This window comes from Acanthopagrus latus, chromosome 2 (assembly GCF_904848185.1).
Source record: "Acanthopagrus latus isolate v.2019 chromosome 2, fAcaLat1.1, whole genome shotgun sequence".
NCBI lineage: Eukaryota > Metazoa > Chordata > Actinopteri > Spariformes > Sparidae > Acanthopagrus > Acanthopagrus latus.
The window spans coordinates 14,540,017-14,560,940 of record NC_051040.1 but is presented as its reverse complement, the minus strand read 5'-3'; the positions used below and the strand labels follow the sequence as shown (position 1 = coordinate 14,560,940).

General features: G+C 41.2%; 1 protein-coding gene across 1 annotated transcript in view; it reads left to right on the top strand.

Moving 5' to 3' along the window:
• The first annotated feature begins 536 nt into the window (after positions 1-536).
• Positions 537-20,924, top strand: part of sik2b (salt-inducible kinase 2b) — a 41,837-nt gene continuing 21,449 nt past the window's right edge. The window contains exons 1-4 of the mRNA XM_037118856.1: positions 537-674; positions 4,161-4,277; positions 9,078-9,141; positions 19,163-19,324. Of these exons, the coding sequence (XP_036974751.1) occupies positions 537-674; positions 4,161-4,277; positions 9,078-9,141; positions 19,163-19,324 (481 nt within the window). The remainder of the gene's footprint in view (positions 675-4,160; positions 4,278-9,077; positions 9,142-19,162; positions 19,325-20,924) is intronic.

Here is a 20,924-nt window from a genome sequence, read left to right as displayed (position 1 = left end):
TGGCAACCAATTGGCACTGAAGTGTGGAGCGGCTCCGTGGCCCCGCCCCCTGTACAAATACCCCTATGGCTTTGACGTCAATACACGTCAACCAGAGAACATGATGCCTCTTTGCAAGTCAACTCGTGTGCTCTGTGGCTGATAGAGGTGCCTCCAGCTGAAATATTATAGCTCTATTGTATCGGAGAACGTGGTGTCACAGCCCCCGGGAGCAGCAAATGGCCTGCCTCGTATCGCCGCGCTGACGGAGAGCGTCGCCACATTGGCGTCCAAGCTGGCAGGGCGACACAGAAATCAACTTTGTCTATTTTTAATGGACACGCTGCTCCGCGCGGCGGCGGCGGCAGAAGCGGCGGCGGCAGCAGAGGCAGCAGCGGCGGCGGCGGCGGCGGGTGGTTTGTTTTCCTTTCGTCTTTATCTGTAGCTGCCCCCGAAGCGAGCCCGTGTGGAGCCCCCCGTGTGTCCCCGGCTCGTCTGTCTGTCTGACTGTCTGGCTGCCTCCTACTCGTCCACAAACAGTCCCGGTCGAGAACAGCATGGTCATGGCTGACAGTGTCCAAAAACCGCAGATCCGGGGTCCGGTCCGAGTGGGCTTCTACGACATCGAGCGCACTTTAGGAAAGGGCAATTTCGCTGTCGTGAAGCTGGCCCGACACCGCATTACCAAGACCGAGGTGAGTGAGCGAGTGAGTGAATGTGTGTGGAACTAGTTAGCCTCCATGCTAACTTATGCTACTGTTCGGGCTGAAGTTACATAACTTTCTTTGCACTAGCTGACACCCCAGATATTCAAAGCAGATACCGAAAATGCTGTCCACATCATGCGCTAATAAAAAACTTGGATCGGGTAACTGCTAGTCACTTGGCCGCCCCAGAGAGAGCAACAGCTGGTGCGTTTTGAGTCCCTGCTGCAGGTATACAGGAGCAATGACTGCCTGCACGTTCACCCCCCTCAGACAACATCACTGCCAGTAAAGAGGTCTGACCACCACCGCTGCTGCTGCTGCTGCTGGGAAACACACACTGTAAACACGCACGCTCTCTTTTCCAAACACACACACACACACACCTGTAATCCTGTTTGGTTCTGACCCAGACAGCGCCACAGTGCACCAAATCCAGAGTCTGGCTCGTGTTAAAACATCCTAGTTTGCTGTATCTGGGGCATACAGCATGGGTCGGTGGTCCCATTATGTAATCCAAATAATGATGTGATTTAGTGGTTTCTTGTGCCAGCAGCGCCTGAGAGCTTTGTGTGAGGGAAGGGAAGGAGCGGGACATGCCAGCCTGCCGGAGAGAGCTCTGTAATTGGAAAGCAAAGTGTTCTGCACACATGCATGAGGACAGCAATCCACTGACACTCTCTACGGGCAAGGCGGGGGGGTTTCTTCGCTTAAGCTTGGAGAGGGTTTGATAGCACAAAACACTGCACGCTTTCAGGCGATGATGTAGCATGAGCGCACAGGGAACAGGGCTCGGATTTGTCATAGTTTGCTAATAGTTTTATGTCAGCTGTCTACAGAGAGGCCTTTCTCGAGCAGTACCACCAAGTGCCATGACTTTGTGTTGTAATGACAGAGATACACAAGGGGCTTCATGAAGAAGCTGTGTTGTGTGAGACACGAAAAATAGGCCTCGTGAAAAAACCCCGTTGCACACTCTGATCTTTGCTCTCCAGAGCCTGCAAATGTTTGTCGTAGAAACGTGAGCAATCACACTTTACTGAAAAACAAGATTTGCATCATGCAGACGAGGCCCTTGGTGGGTTTAATGAATAACTAGGCAAGAAAATGGCTCTTAAGAGTCTTATCGTGTTAATCTGGTTGCTGGAGCCTGCGAAGTGGCACCATGTTAGTCTATCCAGGTAATCTGCCACCGTGTAACGACAACAGTTACGCGGATGCAGGTTTTAATATCAGCCAAACACCAGGTGATTTCACTGGGTGCCTGCACCGGTGTGATAATGAGAACATGCATGGTTGTTGCAGGTTTTCAGGCCACCGGTTTGGTAGAGGTCACTCGGCATTGGCCGGTACAGAGAGCTGCAGCTGCTTGGCTCGCCCAGATTCAGACTGTTTGTCAGAGTGGCCAAGGTCGGCTGGAGAGGCCAGGCTATCAACTTTATATGATGCCATCTGTCTTGAGCGTTTGCCAGGGCAAAAGAGATCTGTGCTAGGAAAGCCAGCGTTTAATGACACATGAAACAGCAGATCTGATATGTCTGCGTGCATAATCCTGGATAGGTGTTACCTGTGTGTGCATAACCTAGTTTTTTCTACTCGTGGCCCCTGCGTGTTATACTGACCCATTCATCCCATTATGTACATATTGTGGCTTGTAGGTTCACTCATTGCTGGCCCGTTCCCACATGGTCCTGTCTATCATCCCAGCAGGGCGTGTTTTTATCCATATCTGATCACTGTCCTGCCTGTGTGTGTAAGCTAAATACCCCTCTAACCCATTGTCCTCAGATGACCTTGGACCAGAAGAGTTCACAAGAATGTGTGTGTGTGTGTGTGTGTCTATAGCTGACAATGTAATCATTTAGCTCAGATCTTTTCATGCTAAGTACTCATTAATCCCTCTGTGTTACTTCAGGCCAGTGATTTTAAATTGTATGCCCTGGAGGTCTCAACGTGTAGCGAGAGTGCCATTAAAAGATTTCGATTCCTTCAAAGGATTAAACATCACATTGCATACCTGTCTGTGCTGTGTGTTGGGAGATAGTAATGGACGGTGTTAAACGTACCTAAACACCCATCACTGCACATCTGGAAGTGCAAACCGCACATACGCTAAAGTGGGTGTGAGAGGGAGCAACGCAGTGTGACAATTGCCAGTCATATACATGCAGTCGCACATTTGTGGTAAAATGCTTTGTAACATGAACGGGGTGTTTCTGGTGTTTATCTGACGACCATGGTGATGTATTTTTGGGACATTTCATAGGCTAAACAAGGCCCCTAGACAGGCCCGTGTAGGTGTTTTTAAATGTTTATCTGATCCAGCACACCTTACTGAAATGAATGGTTCATTATTTGGCTTCAGCAGAGCTCAATGATGAGTTGATCATTTAGATCACGTGTTTTGGTAAAAACACATGAAAATATAATTGATTGATTATCCAAGTAGTTAGTATTGAACATATGTTGATCAGCTAATTGTTTCAGCTAGAGTCTCACTGGAACCTGAAAACAACAGGGCCTGACAAGACAGTATATTTAATGTTTCACCTCAACATCGCCGATTTTTGTAATTATACATGCTTATTCTGAGTTTGGTGCCAGCAACATGTTTAAAACAAGTTTGGACAGAGGGGAGAGAAAAGACTGGGAAAGTTGTGTAATGCTATATAAACAGCTGTTTGGAACATTCCACAGATGAACAGGTTAATTGATAACAGCAGATAGTATCACGGCTCAGATGTTCACAGGCAACAATGTGGTTAGGTTAAAAAGTTTGTGAAACAAATGATTGTATGAAGAATACTGCTACATCGGCTTGGGATCACTTCCTAAAAGTTGCCGGTAAACACAGTTTGTTTGCAGATGCTTCCATTCTGTTTTTATTTCCATTTTTACACAGCGTCGCAACTTTTTGGTAAGCAGAGTTGTAGCTTAATCAGGAGCAGTTCAGTCGTTGAGATGGGAACCGATTTCATGTTGTTTACTCCGCTGGTTTGGCTCGCCATGCTCTGAACACTTCAGATCATACTGATGAAATGCTGTTTATGAGACAGTCTCAAGGAGAAATGTTAATATTGCCTTGTTACCTACCGGACACCATTAATCAAAGCCATGAGTGTTGAAGTTGTGAGCATGAGATTTAAACATATATGTGTAATTGTGGCTGCGTGTGTATATCCAACAAGGCCTGTGTTTGCCTCTGCCGTACCTCCCTATGATATTTTATCACGGCTCACATTTTAAGAGTGTTTATGAAAGTTTCAGCCCGACGAGACTTATTTAAGTATTTATCTTGTATCTCAGAACACACTGTCTCCTTTCGCCTCTCAGAGAATACTAAATGTCTGGCTGTGCTTGCGTGTGTGTGAGTGTCTTATCCTCCGAGTCTGACGGGCGCTAACAGTGATTCATTTGTTTGTTATTGAGAAAGCGGCTGATTACAGTTTGTATTGTCGATGCTCCGTCACTCTGCAGGTGGCCATTAAGATCATCGACAAGACCCAACTGGATGCTGTCAACCTGGAGAAGATCTACAGGGAGGTTCAGATCATGAAGATGCTGGACCACCCCCACATCATCAAGCTCTACCAGGTGAGTCACAGTGCCCCGCTACATGAAGCAGGTTGTGTGTATTTTCTTTTATCTCTCTCTAATACAAATGTCTGTCTGAGTTGTTATCTCCCAGGATGCAGTGTTGTGTGACGATAAATGGTTTCATCTTGTTTTTCTTCATTTGCATTTTTTAGTCTCTGGCTTGACAAGCTGTGTCAATCAAGAGATTTTCCGTAGAATTATTTCTGTCTTTGTGCTTTGACCTTACTCTTTCTTTGACCCTATCACACCTCCAGGCAGTCTGTCAGTGTATTGCAGTGGTGTTTGAGGAATGACAGCATCAATACCATCATACTTTATCTCACTTAAATTAAGTAAAAACTGAGCCAGAGTTAAGACAGATGTAATCGTTCCTCACCTGTTGTTGGTTCGTTTTACGAGGCAGTGTCAGCTCCCGCAACTGGTTTCACAAAAACATTTATATCGTGTTTAATGTTAGGCCAGTTTTAATTTGTCCCTTAAATTGGTCTAAGAAGGTTTCAAAACAATAAAGACTTATTTGCGCAGAAATATGACTGAGATTTTCATGATAACAGTCAATGACTCCTGCGAATCAGTGGTTTCTTACAGTGTTGTGGAGTGAGCCATGAGAAGGGATAAAGAGTGCAGTAACCTGTTGGAAATATATCAAAGGAACTATTTTCAGTCTATCTTTGATGCTCTTGTGTACTACAGAATTAAATATTTACTGACATGTATTTATTTTTTCAAGATCAAGGCTTGTTTGAGTTTTTATTTTTATTCTTGTTACACTCATTGGTGAGTTTACCCAGTAAAATGTCCTTGAAACGGTTTCATTCTCTGAGAAGGCAAACATTTCCTGAAGTAGTGAAGTTCTGAGTGGTTTAGCAGAGTTAAGTTTTACCACAATTAATTGACTACAAATTAATTGATAAGTCTAAAGTAATTCTTAAGATAAGAATAATCGAGACAGGTTTGTGCAACAGATGAATTTGGGTCTAGGTTATAGGCAAAGTCCAACATGTCCAACTGTGAACAAATCCGTTTGGTGGAGCAGAGTTTGTCTACTGTTGTTCCTCTCTTTTGGTTCTTTAGCAGTCTGGGGTGTTGAAGCACAGGCAAGACCAATCGAGGTCATTTTCTAATGCATTAGCAAACAACTGCTGCCTAGCATAACCTGCCATTGCTGGGTTGTTTAAGATATGAGAGCGTGGTTAATGACTGACTGACACTCAGCGCTGTGTGTGTGTGTGTTCTGCACTGTGTAAAGGTGCTGCTGGTATGAATCAGACCAAATCCTGTTAGTATTTGAAGGTTATATGTAATGTTTTGTTATTTACTGGAACATGAGATCTGACATGTACTGCTGTGCTAGACTCCGCTCAATATTAGATATGGATGTATTTTATGGCCACACTTCTGGATGTCCTTGTAAAAAGTCAAATCTTTAGCCCAGAATGAATTCATGGCTTGTTAAAAAAAAAAAAACATTATTTATTCTTGCCAGTGCCCTCTGTATTCATTATTGAAATACTGGGTCACAGTGTCAGTATTTATTTGGACAATGATTTCACTAAAAAGACATAAGCAAAATGTTGACCTACAGTTTGCTAAAAGATATCTACTATGAGTTTTTAAAGATATGATAGAATCTCATGTGCACTGAACTTAAGGTCTGTATTTTCCTACTACAGCACGAGCAGTGTTGATTGATATTCCTATTCATTGTCCATGACAAGCTAAGCTGCAACAAGACTGGCTGTCCGGGCAGATCAACCAGTGCAACCAGTGTAAAAATGTTAGACTACTACCACTGGTGGTAAAAGCTCATACGGTTGATAATTTAACTTTGGTATTATTGTCATTCCTATAAGCATTTTTCATGGAGGACATTTAACATGTCGGAGAATAAACCTCAGTTGGAAATATGAATACATTTAGAAGCCGTTAATAGAAGCGAGTAGTCATTAATGTTAACTACTAACACCTGTGCGTTATGTCTGGTGTAAAAAGACCTCAGTCCCTTCGGCTAATCTAAAAATGAACTATGCAGCATGACTTTCTTTGCAAACTGCAAAGATGCCTGTCCAGCTTCATGCTTTGCTCTTGTGCTATTGAAATTGAGCCGTTGTCGCTATCAGTAGTGCGATATGTGCTAAAAGCATTTTTATAGAAATAGATCTCATAAATGTCATGTCCCTCATGCCACTTTAGCACCTTTTATGGTAGTTGTATGCATGTCCAGGTGCAGAAGGGAAGTTTACATAATTTTTTATGAGTTTATTTTCTAAAATGATTTGTTCTGTCAGTTACACTTTGTTGGTACATTAACAAGGCAAAGGGACAAAATAGCCTCAGCACCAATAAATCAACAGTTTTGGTGATTCACTTGCATTACATAAGCCTCGGGGTCCTGTTAGTTTGTTTAGGGAAAGTAAATGAATGTTCATTATCATTACACAACCATGTGGCTCTGTTCCAGCTTTCTGCTGTGTTATTTTGGTGTGTATCATTATTTCCAGTGGTCCGTCCATCCAATCAGCTCAGGTCAATTAGTGATTTCCTTTCCAGTCCCATAAACTAGGGTCAGCCCTGTGGCTCAAAAGAGAAGGCCAAGCTAATGAAGCCACACAGCAACCAAACAGTGGACCCCACTGTAGTTTGTCATGTCTTGTGTGGCCTCTTCTATATTGACCCAAGTCTGCCATTATTTCTTCACTTCACTTCACCATCCTCCTTTTCCACATTGCTTTTGATTATAGACTGCAGACAGACAAGAGTCTTTTTTACAAGATCTTAAGAAATTAAAATTATCACTGGATATTGTTTTCATCTTACAAAACCACTCTCTGTCTAGATTAAGCCAATACAAAATGAGTACTTCATTTGAATAACAATCATATTACAAGAAATGCAATAGATTAATAGATCATGACCCTTACTTCGATATCCCCCCATTACAATTCATGCCTACAGTTTTAAAACCATTGACATAATTACATTTAAACACATAAATTATTCATTTGCAATCTTGTAATGAAACAGTCTGGCCTCTGTTTAGCATACACTTCACCACAGGGACTGCAGCTGAACTTCCTTGTGGCCTGATATCCTCATCATGTCTTCTCACTACTTGTCAAAAACCAACAATGAATTGTTATTTTTATGTGTCATGGCTGATTGTATTAACACTGATGAGTCTGTTAGGAGTAAGCATCTTTCTAGAATTGAACAATCTGAAACCTTGAAACACAAAGTACAATTTGCATTTCTTAATACAGAATTTAGACTATTTTTTCTCCATTTGTATGTATTAAATTACATGATTTGGTTTCAGTTATTCACTAGTAGTCAGGAATACTGTATATCATGTCATTAACATATTATCTCCACTGTATTAAAGTAGTGTCCTGATTATTTGCAGTGCATCAAGGCTGTTACTGTTAAGTGGTTGTAGACATGTGATATAAATGGTTTAAGTGTTAGCCACCAGCTATAGGAATGTCTGTAGCACAGTGTCATCCTGTTGAAGTTACTGATTTCATACAAAAGCACAAATAATCAAACTGGCTTGACATGTAGCCTTGGATGGTTAAGTATCAAACCTCAACATGTTTTTTTTTTTTTTGTATTGACATTTGTTATCTGTCAGTGTTTGATATCAAATCTGTGAAAATAGTCTTGCTCTGTCATTTTTAGATATGCAAGGTCCTGATTATTAGATATTAAGAGTTATGCTGATTTAATCTTGGATTCAAGGCTGATCCTGGTTCATGTACGGTCGTATGGAAATGAAACGGACAAATGGGACTCAAACGGGAAGGCTGTTGTGCCCACATCTTTACAGAGACTTGTTTCCACCACAAGAAATAATTTCCTGGCTGTGTGTGTGTGTGTGTGTGTGTGTGTGTGTGTGTGTTTACATGTTTATAGCCTAAATAAGTGCATAAATGTTCTATTCATGTAGTGCGAAGGAGTTGCATCCTTTCATTTCGTTATGAAAACTGTTGGGTTGGGTCATGGCAGATAAATGTATAATGTATTGTCACCTGAGTTAAGTAAAAGTAAGTAAAGTAACTCTATCGTTGATCCAAATTAGTGTCATAAACAATACCTCTTGTTTTGATTAAATGATACTGAGTACCTATTGACGGGCTTGATTTGATCAATCAGTCGTATTCCAGCTCCACCATAAAGAGAGGACACAATGTTGTTCGTTACACAGCCAGCGCCAGTTAAAAAAAAAAAAAAAACTGGCTTTCATTTTCTAAATCCATGAATTGGTCAGTGTAACAGATGGAAAATTGATCATAAACAATGAGCGTGGGATTTCTAGTGTGAATGTCTGGCTCGCTGTGTCTGATTCATCCTCCCTTCTCCATCTGATTCTGCCCTCCGCATTTAATTCTATTCATCTCCCGAGTGTTTCTGCTTCTAAATCGGTCTTCTTCCCTCCTACACAACATGGCTCGGTGCGAGGGCCGAGAGGTTTTAAGCACCATTCAGATATACTCGGCAACACCAACCCTCCACCTCCGTTCTCTTACATGGATGCCATTTTTAGAGCCTGGGCCATTCATGCATTTTGTTTTGCTCTTGACTCTGTGGATGCCAGACACTGTTGTTGAACCTCCGAGAAAAGCCATGTGGACAGTTGTGTAATGTTTGGTTCTTTTGCTTTCCCTTATTCCCTCTTCTTGCCTAATTTCTGATTATCTGAGTATTGCTTATAAAACGTGGTCTTCAGTGTGTACTTACTCTCCCACTCTTCTCTCCCCTCCCTCGCCCTCCCCTGCTCTTCCGTCTTCTCCCTTTCAGGTGATGGAGACGAAGAACATGCTATACTTAGTCACGGAGTATGCCAAGAATGGGGAGATTTTCGGTGAGTTATCTTTTCAAGTTCAAGGCCAATCTGACCTCAAACATTATCTCACCATGTCATTCCTCCAAGTATCAATTGCGCACAAAAAAAAAACTGTTGTGTCAGTAATGTTTTTGACAAACAAGGAAGTATCGAAGTCTTGTTGAGCTTGCGCCGCTCTCAGTTATCCAGGCCTTAATCTCAAAGGTCACATGATTGATGGCTATCTGAGAACAATGTCCTGATATGGCCCTTGTCATGTGCTGCAGGTAATTGCTGTACTAAAGGTTTTTTTTGACGTATAAAATGACATCACTGAGAGGCGGCCTCAAAGAGAGAAAGATTTATTAGTATTGCAGAATCACTGCTCATCAGTTTACTGCTGAGAGGTTGTGCAAGATACCAAGATTACTTTCAACATAACTGTTACAACGTCACTTAGATTAAATTCTTTATACTATCTTGTAAACCTTGTAAAGATGAGCTTTTAACTTAAATGACCATCTTTTCAGCTACCAGCATCATGTACTTTTCTAACAGCATTATAAATGATCACACAATTCCAACACATGGCTGGAGAGGTCAAGAAACTGAATTATCAAAATAAAATATGCATAAAAAAGCAAAAGGAAGGAAACATGAGACGCAGTCAACAGAGCAAGGCATCACCAATCAACTGATCTATAATCATAGGATTAATATTAATATGTTATTATAATAAAATGATGGTAATTAGTAAACTAAGATTGAGCTAGACTAATATTTTTCATTGATGATGTTTTCATTATTGATTAATCTGCCTATTTTCTCTGTTAATCAATTCATTTTCTGGGCTTTAAAATGTCTGAAGATATTGAAAGATGCCAAGAAAGCCAATTATTATCAGAGGACTGGGAAAAAAGTGGCAAATGTTGACATTTGAGTAAGGGAATGACAACTTCAACAGATTCAAATACTTTATTTTGTCCAGAAACCAAAACTATTAACTTTAGCATCATCGAGGATGAAGAAATGCAGCGAGTTCCTATATGTGAATAGCTGCAACCAGAGACTTTTCTTTGGCATCTTTGCTTTGAGAATAATTGAGGAATGAATGAATGAATACATACAGAATATGTCAATATTTTCTCGCTTAGTTGAGAAAAACATCATGAAACAAGATAAAGGCATACAAGCTTTAAACACTATTCTTGATTTTAAGAAACAAGAAGCAACAATCACATAAAATTGCAATCTGAAATTTACAATACTAAAAGTAAACATGCAGAAGTATCAGAAGAACTAGATGGAAAAAAAACAAAGCCTCTGTGATTCACTGTGGCCTGAAGGTCTTTCATAATGATCTTTTAAATGACTAAAGCAACCAGATGTTACATGTTTGTCTCCGGCAACAAGTGGCGGAAACAGATCAAAGGGAGAAAAGACAGCTTGTCTTAGTCATTATGGATATTTGAGACTGAAAAAAAGCTCAATTATTGGTGTAGAAGATAACTTCCAGTCAGTCATTTACCAGGTATTACAAAGGCAAAAGTGACCAACAAGGAAGTGCTCTCAGATTTGCCATATAAACAAGATTCCAAGTGGACTGTCTGAATTTACAAGGTACTTACAAGTGTTTTATGTACACTGCTTTAAAGTGACGCAAATAAAGACACAGGACAGACAAGTCAGAACATAACAAGAATAGTACATGAAGATAAGAAGTTATCTTCGTCTGCCACAGCACCACATGCCCTCTATCACCACTGCACACGTGGCAGTCACTGGAACAGTCGTTTCATATTTCATGTTGATTACATTATATCAATCTGTCGCGATAAATTCATTTATTTTCAGTGTTTTCAAACACTTTCCCTCATAAACTTCTTTTTTGTTCATTACAAAGTTAAAAGAGAGACGTGTGTTGTGGCTGGAGGACAAAATGTGCTTGTATTGAATTGGGGACATTTATTATTTTAATTTGGAAAAAATTAAGATGGCATGCAGCACACACATTCTATGTCAACTGAAATGAGCACATTTATTATAATTATTTGCATTTGTTGCAGGATTATACAGTGCATATTTTATATATTATTGTACATTCAAATATGTCCTGAGTTTATAATGCAAGTATAGACCTGTCTGATGTGGACATCTAAGTGGATAGATTATTGGCCTCACCTATTAGACAGTCTGAGAATGTTTAGTACTTAGCCTACTTTCAGACACAGTAGCTGAGAGGATTACTGGAGTGATAGTCTATGGTAAACTTAAGTGTGTGTGTGTGTGCGTGTGTGTCTGTGTGTGTGTGTGCGTGTGTGTCTGTGTGTGTGTGTGTGTCTTTGTGATTTTGAGGCCAGTGTTCCACTTGTGATGTTGACTCAGCAGCAACAACGCCTGCTCTTGTGACCTAGAGAGAAAGAGCTGGGAAGCAGTCGCAAGAAAAAAATAAATTAGAGAAGAGTGCCGTTAAAAATATGAAAGAAGAACAGAACTGCACAGAGACAGAAAAACTCCTCTGTATACAGTGTGTATGTTACAGCCGCTACAGCCTAATGTGGTTAGACCAGATAGCAGCTTTAGGATGCCAATGTCAGACTATGTAGTGACACAACACCTCACTATGCAACTTATTTTTAAAGGCATAGTTCATCTTTGTCAGAATTATGCTTTCTTGTTGGATTAGATAAGAAGATCAGCACCACTCTCATATCTGTCTGTTAACCATGAAGCTGCAGACAGGAAACGGTGGGTTAGCTTAGCTTAGCATAAAGACTAGAAGCATTGGAAACTTGACACAGAGGAAAATAATGTTTCTGAACTTGTGTCTATTTATAATAATAATAATAATAATAATAATAATAGTAATAATAATAATAGTAATAATAATAGTGTTATTATTAAGAGTGATCAGAATTATGTTAATAATAATGATGATAATAATGATAGGTACTTATCATGACACATTACTTTAGTTATTAGTCTTTGCATCTAAGTCTCAGTGTCAAATTATTCCTTTAGATAACCGATCACAAATGGTCCACCTCATTTTCCATAATCCATAGATTTTCTCATGGATCAGCTCGGGGCATTATAAAACATTGTGTCCTGATTCCTCAGACCCCTCTGCCCCGATTGCACAATGTAATATAGTTACATAAGACAGTCATATGTCATCATCAGCTGCTGCAGCAATGGCAGCGTTGACTCAGCCAGGCAGACACAGACTGGAAGCTGCAGCATTAGATGAGTATTACAGTATTCAATCTTACAAAATTGAACAATCAGTTCTGATTTCCAAATACAGACGGATGAAGTCGTTCAGTCATGATGCACTCAGACAAATGGATAAGCTGCCAAGCTTCTTCCTCCACTATTGCCCTCCAGAGAGTTGCCTCCGCTTTTCTGACATGATGAATTTCTCAGGTCTGCTCCTGGCCAGAGGTGACAGAGAGCGGAAGATGTGAAGGTGTGGAAGCTTAGCAGCCCACCCTGTAACAGCCAATCAGTGAGACAATGGATGAGCCTCCGATTCTCTCTTCAGCCCAAACTGGTGTTGTGGAGGAGCAGGAGGGGTGTAGTGTATGTGTGTATGTGTGTGTGTATACGTCTGCAGCCATAAAGACAAAAGAAGCGGCGCTGGGTTTGGCACAAGGAGGTGGAGAGTGATGGGTTTGTTTGCAATGGTGGGCACGGTAATGGGCACAGGAGGGGCATCTATGCCAGCTTGTCGGTGTGCTTTTGTGTCTGTCTGTCAGTCAGTGTGCCGCTCTCGCAGTCTGCCTCAAAACCGCAGGATGGATCAAACCTGGAAAAATTGGGTCAGCCACAAATAAAGCAGAGTTGCGGAGAGCAGAGGCAGGAGGGGAGAGGAGGAAAGGAGGAAGAGAATAGAGGCGAGAGCAGGGGACATCCATTTGAATTTGGAAGGTGGTGGGGAAATGTAGGGCATGCATATTTAAGAAAGCACTGCTGGAGAGAGGGGAGTGTAATAGCTGGCAGTGAGTAGAATCACTCATGCAGATCTCTTGTCTGACTGATGGAAAGGGAATGAGACAGGGAGACTTTAAAGAAACGCTCAGGCTATTTATCTGATACACATTCTTATGTACTTAAGCTGTCAATTTGTATTTCACTGTAGAGCATCCTTCATATTTACTGGGTCAGTCTCTGCAGATCAGTCAGCAGCCAGGGTGTGGCAGCTTTGACGACCAGAAGAGGGAAAATATGCATAAATGAAGGAATGGCTGACCAGAGTAGGACCAGTTGTTAGCTGTCAAATAACTTGCGAGGCCATTTCTACAAAAAAAGTAGCAATTTCTCCTAAATGGCTTAAATACAATTAAATGTCTCCAAGGTCAGTAGATCTTTGTAGGCATTTGATATTAAATGCATCGACGTTTGACTTGCAACAAAGATGTCTCTTTTCTACTGTTCACTTAACAGCTGCATGATTGTATGAACCCAGCATCACCTGTCCACAATGTGAATAACACATCTGAATGACAAAGATCTATGTAATATGTCTGAGACTGTAAATAGAAATGATTATTAACATTGTCGATTTAAATGTCAATCGATTCATTGTGCAGGCTATAAAATGGTTAAAATAATGGTGATCGGTGTGAAATGTCTTCTTTTGACCACAACCAAATGATATTCAGTTAACTGTGTAGAGGAGTAAAGAAACCATACAGTTTTCACAATTCAGAAGCTGGAATCAGAGAGTTCTGCCTTTTCTTTTTCTTAAAGAATTACTCAAACAAATTAATTGATTGTCAACTAATGGATTAATCATTATTGCTCTAGTACAGGTGACACAGGACTAGCAGACGTGACCTACACCAGTAATATCTACCCAAATTGTAGGCGAGTCGGTCAATTAGATATTTAAGTCGTCCTGGATGACTATGTAATGCCACGACAGGGATTATGTCAGGTATGTTCCAGACATGCTCTCTCACTATTTGTAAGGCCAAATTCCAACAGATTGAGTTAACATCCACCTTTCTGTGCTTGGTTTTGGTGATTCTTGAAGGTAGCAGTTTTCCTCCCTTTTGATGTGAACAAAAAGTGTTTTCAGTTAAGTGACAGGCATGGCACCTTTCAAGGATCTGACAGCTGAGGGATAAATTGCGTGAAGGAAAATGTTGTGCCAGAATAAACCTGACATGTTTTTCTACATTTGAGCCGAGGCAATTTGTGCTCATCTTCCTCAGTGATTTCAGACATTTTGAGACCGTGTAGTGTTTTTTGTAATAAATAAATTGGAGCATGTATAAATAACATGGTGTTTTTAAGAAGCCATGCATCTGCACAAAATATCAGTCCGGAAGTATACGCAGTAAACTAAAATTAAATAGGTAAACAGAGATGTTGGGTTATATTGTGTAAAGGAGAAAACATTTTTTTTATCTGAGGCATCTATTCACTGTTGCACAAACTAGACATGATGAAGCATCTATAACATTGAGCCTTACTTTTTAACAAGAGAAATAAGTTCACAAATATATAGACGCACTTAGAGGTAGCTCCACATGCCTCATTCTTAATTACCATACACACCCACGGTGTTCAATTGCCAGTGATTGACATTTGTTTCTGTCACATCTAAACACCTGTTGTTGTGTCTGAACATTGTCTGACTTTCTGATCACATCAAGAGGCAGCTGTTCATCCTATCCAAGCTGGCCTGATCACAGACTTGAGAAGCAGCTTATGGATCACACACTGACATTACACCTGTAAATTGTATATGGTCTTCAGTATCAAGCACCGTAGTCATTGTTTGCCATGCATTCCTGAAGGAATACCAAAGAAGAATTGTAATGATTACTCTTTAAGTGTAGTCTAACGTTGACTTCCAAAAGTGACTTCCTTAGTTCTCTGAATACTGGGTGGAGTATCTCACTGTGTGGTGTCACTTTTGGTGTAACCAGTCATAGAGACTTCCCTACCACCTCATCTGTCAGGGCTCGAGGACACACCGTATTCTCAAGCTTAGCTCTTCCAAGTGCCCTAAGATGTGAAAGCAGCATTGATTCTTTATTAAGACAAGTCACGTTTCTCTCTTTCTTGCGTCTTTCATTTTTATATTATCAGTTTACTTTTTTTCCCTCTTACAATAATTTTGTTTTGATTAACATTTTTCCCCTTTTCCTAACAATTTTGGATCAGACTTCTAATCGATGAATCTGGAAAATAACAGATTGATAAACAATTAAGATTATATTTAGTTCCTGCACTAGTGAATTATCTTCCTCCATTTGAAATCCATTACAGGTAACTGTGGCTGTGAAGGACAACATGATGCGATGGAGACTGGTTTGAAAAAAAAAAATATTTATCTTTGGTTTTTGTCACAGTATGACAATTACAGAAGCAACACATTCGAATGGAAAGGATATTGTAGATGAGTTTTGTTGTGGCAAAAAAAGTGTTTATTTGAATACTTACTCTGAATGAACACTTGGACTATGGAAGAGAAGTCACAACCAGTAGCTCAGGCTGAATGTTTTGGCGGGTTATAACTTGGATGGAAAGGCAGCTCTCAGCTCGAGTTCGCTCCAGCTCAGTTTAACCCCTGAGGGTGCCAGTATTAAATCGGCACCGGCATCTATCAACACCCTCATAGACATGACTTTAATGTCCCTCCTGTATTTAAGTGGTTTGGGTATCAGTTACTGATGTGCAAACAGAGTGTGTGTGTTTGCCACTCGTCCTCTACACTCACACGCGCGCACACACACACACACACACATGCAGACACACACTCACACACTCTCTCTCTCTCTCTCTCTCTCTCTCTCTCTCTCTCTCTCTCTCTCTCTCTCTCTCCCTCTCTCCCTCTCTCCCCCTCCCTCTCCCTCTCTCTCTGTATGCCTGGCCCACTGTATTATCTGAAGTCCAGCCAGAGGTCTCGCCAAAAAGCCAGTTTGTACCCATGATGTTTGTCCCCTTCAAACCTGAGCAGCTGTTAGGAGACTTAGGTCCTCACGCAGCTCTCAGCAGAAGTGGAACACAGTGGTTGTTGAGCTGTTCCCTAATACCCCGATGATTCATACTTGTTCTGTTCGCTTTCCCAGAATGCAGCTCTGTATGCCTCGCTGTGCTGAGGTCCTTGCCCTCGCCAACATTGTATCAGTGGATTACTCATCCTTCCACTGGGGCAACATACTGCAGTGTGTGTGTGTGTGTGTGTGTGTGTGTGTGTGTGTGTGTGTGTGTGTGTGTGTGTGTGTGTGTGTGTGTGTGTGTGTGTGTGTGTGTGTGTGTGTGTGTGTGTGTGCGTAATGATGGCTTAGACAGTAATGACTTGTTTTTCAAGTACTACTGTAGAAACACATCGCTGCCGTCACAGATACTGAGTTAAGATTAAGATTAGGAAGTTTGGCATTTAGTTTGCTTTCACTATTAAAAAATGCTATAACAGTCAAGTCTGATTATTCTTAGAATTTTAAAATCAGTAGTTGATTATGCGAGGGGTCAAGTGACAGAAAATCTAGAGCCAATAGTTGTGTTTTCAAACCCAAATGCTACACATTTTTTGGATTCCAATTTGGAAAAAAAAAAAAAAAAAGTGTGTGTGAGTGAGAGTTGAGCTCTCAGGGAGGAACAGTACACAGAAGTCAAGGTTTGTCGGTCCTCGTCCAGTTCACCGCTCACTTGCTCACCCGCTTCATGTCCTCTTTTTCTGCGAGTGGGGATCAGAATGGTTAATAATTTCACCAATTAACATCCCTGCTCTCTTCATGTGACAGAAGTATTTGTTGTATGACTCCTTGCACCGAACCATGATGCCCATAGTTCAGCATGAATACATGTGTCTTTACACCCTTAGGTATAAACAGAGTTTTAAATGAATGTTTCGGCCAACGTCCAAAACCATTACGCCTTTCTAAAGTCAAAATTTTTGGGGATGTGTTCATCAATGAAGTTTTTCAGAAAACAACAGCCCAAACATGCATGCCCACTTCACTCATTGTTTCACATCAGGCACTTTTTGCACACACAAACCAGTCCAATACAATTAATTCCTTAGTGGAAAGTCATAGAGTCTGCGCTGTTATCTCCATTTTGAGTGATTACAGTGACTCACCCATCCATGCGATGGCAGGCTTTTCACCCCGCCTTATAATGCAACAGCTGCAGTACAAACACTTTTGGTCAAATATAGTAAAGAAGTATAGGTACTAGTTTGCACCACTTCTTGTTGTTTGACCGTTCAATAAGTGCTTTGGTAGGAACATATTGACGGCTTTGGAGGAGTCAGACCAATAAAAGGAGAGGTTTGATCCAACAACAGTTTTTGCTCTAGACCCATGTCCGTCTCACAGGTGCATACTTGGACATCCTCGAAACATTCCCCTCCCTGGTGTGTTTTTTGATTAGCAGCATTGCATGAAAGCTGCCCTGGTCACTGAATGGCCTCCTCTATGGAATTTACCAGCTGCTATCTAATCAGGTTTTCTCACTCTGTCCAACGCTATTTATCAACCAAGCTGTTGAGGACAAAACAGCTTAATCTCCCCATAGCTTAATAGTGCAACTTGCGTCTATCCTTTAGTCATTGTTATTGTATTGTCTTTGTTCCAACACACAGCTGGCCTTTTGGTCAATCCTCAGAAGTTAAGAGGAAGAGTTTACAACATGATGCATGCTGCTGGCCTCAGGATATGTGTTGCTGTACTTTAAATATCCCACACTTTGTTGATGTCTTGATGTTTTTGAAGTTAATGGACTGTGAAATTGGCTTAATGTGACTTTTCTGCATCTTCTTGATGGAGGCCTAGTTATGAAACCTTGTCAGTGATCTTATCTTTTACATAAATGTGTGTGCACACCACAGCAATATTACTTGTCGAGAAAAAGGCAGAGTTAAATGGTATTTCTAACAAAGGCAAAGAGCAGGCAAAAAGTTGTTTTTAATATCTCAGCCAAACTAGGCTGCAAGTCCCCATCTACTTTGTGATTACAAAAATGGTCTTTTTATGAGAGTGACCTTCGTGGTTCTTAACATAATAGCGTTCCTTATATTCTGCACACTCGGTTTACTCATAAACTTTGTTGGCTGGCTTTGTTGTGGCTATTGTGCGTTGTCGTCAGGTTTGGTCGGTGGTCTGTATCCATGCCAGCTGGAAGGGGAAGCCAACACAGAGTGTCCTATCTTGTTTGCCACAGAGTGTGAATTGAAGAGTTTGCAAGCTATCTGGACAGAGAGGTGTGAAGAGGAACCCTGCCGACAGCAACAAACACCACGCTTTCCAAAGTTCACGGGGCGGCAAAAAAATCATGCAACCCGTAAAATAGTCTGTCAGGACTTTGTAAAAAATTTGTCAACACTGTGTGTGAAAGGTTAGAAAAACAGCAAAGGCAGCGTGAGAGCAGACAAATGGAGAAAGGTCAGTGATCTGGATGCTTGGATAAAGAAGATGGTTAAATTTATGATTTTAGCCCCCCAAAGGCAGCAGAGAGACTCTGGTTTCATCTTTCTTCACAAACACAAACTTAAGCACATTAAATAAACCACATGTTTTTGTACCCACTGGGTAAATACTCAGCATCATATTTACTTTTACTTTTACTTAGTGTTGATTGTCTAACCTCCTCCTCCTCAACTCACACCCTGTTCCAGCTTGTACTAATGTGGACATTACGTACCGAAAGACCAATTCTCAGAAATCTCATCCTCCCTTCTCCTCCTCCGGCTATGACAACATTGTGCATTCTCTCCACCACTGCTTATTCACACACTCGCGCACAGGGTTAGAACAGGGGTTTCCGAAGAAAAATTACACTGTCCATCTTGCACTGAGTCACTTTTACAAAGCATGCTGTAATGTAGAGCAGCTGTAAACTACTACTGGCACCAGGACTGCACCTCATCAGAAGTACATTATCCTTTCAACAAAACCGCCAACACTGGGTGGAATGAAAGATCTGCACAAATGCATTCTTTTCAGCTGTACTAAGTGATACCTGACACTGTGTTTGAAAGGACTGTGTAAAATATTATCTGTGTTCACTTCTAACATCATCTCTCTCCGCTGTCTGGCTGCAGACTACCTGGCGAAGCATGGTCGTCTCAGTGAGCTGGAGGCCAGGAGGAAGTTCTGGCAGATCCTGTCGGCGGTGGAGTATTGTCACAACCGCAACATTGTCCACAGGGACCTGAAGGCGGAGAATCTGCTGCTGGACGGCCATATGAACATCAAGATTGCAGGTTCCATACTCATAAACTTATTTATGAATGACTGCATTTAGTTTTGATCCATCGCCTGTCATGATCTCAGTGCTGATGTTGTCCAGAAATGTCTGAACTATCTGTCCAAAGCCATTTACACAATGTTGAGAAGTGGTCCAGTGTTGTTTGCAAAATATCTGTTGGCTGAAGGATGCTATAACAGAATCCAAAGGCTTGCTCTGTCTTTATCAAAACTGATCAGAGGAGATCAAAAACCCCTCCGTGGTGACCCCTAGCTTTAATTTGAGAAAGAAGACTTACAGATAGAGGATGGAGAGGGGAACAGACCCTGAGGCAGAGATTTGAGACTAAGCTGGAGGTCTGTAGTACAAGCTTCAAAGTGTGATTATTAAGCAACTGGCATTTAGAGCCAACTAGTGAGAATGTCACCCTACCGCTGTTCCCCAGAGTGGAGAAGGGGAGGCTGGGAGGGGATGAGGGTGGTGGGAGAGAAGACTTTGGCTCTAATTGGAGGAGGAGGAGGAGGAGGTGATGATATGGATTGGCTGCATTTGGAGTGGTGGATGACAGGATGAAGGGAGTATGATAAGGAGCGATGCATGCAAGGCATTGTCTTTGACAATGCTCTGAATGAGACCAAGGTTTATCTCAGGCTTTAGTCAGAGATACTGATACTAAAATCCATCTACAGTGAGTCTATCACATGGGGGCGGCTATAAATATAGGTGTGAAAGGTTACCAGACACACTGAACATGCATGTGTGCTCTGGGGAAAATGGCTTCTTATCCTCAAAGGACTTCATGTATTCTATTATGTACTTGAATATGGACTCCAGGAGAATATAACCATTGGTTATTGGTCTGATAAATGTTCCTTAATGTGGGTAAAATGACAGTTAACATTCATTCAAGTCAAAGCCAGTGTTCAGTAGCTTTCATCTGTTCTAAAAGGTCAAATCAGATAAGGACAAATTAGAATGAACTATACAATAACTGATAGAGGACCGAGTGTTTCAGCTGCCTCATTTCTCGCATCATCCCATCCACTGTTTCTCAGAAGGGTCCAAGATGATAACCTGGAGATGTTATTACCCCAGCAGTAATTTTCACAAACAGGTCTGACTCACAGCCGATTGTCCGCAAGGTAGATTAGATTTGAAGCAGGAAAACAATGAACAGAACATTACCTGGCTTGTGATTAGAAAAAAAAAAAAAAGTCTCTCGAGAGGACATCAGCAAGAAGGTACGTTCTGTACTGCTCTTACACACAACATGCTCAGACATGTTAGGCAAGCAATAAAGAAGTTTTGATGGGTACATGGACCTGTCATGATAACCGTTGTCGTCTTATTGTACAAATCATATCATACATATTTTGTCTCATTGACTTATTGATATATGAACATATCACCCAGACAATAGTCAGTTTTCAGCCCTGAAAAAAAATATATTATATCCTTAATCGTATTACACCTTTCATACAAACCTAACACTGTAAATGAGGAATTTTTATGTAAAGCACAACATTTCTATTAGTACTCTGTTTAAACAATTCTTTCAGCACAAGTCTGAAAATGATGTCCAAACATGTGTCTATGCTGCACCCGTGCTTCTGGTG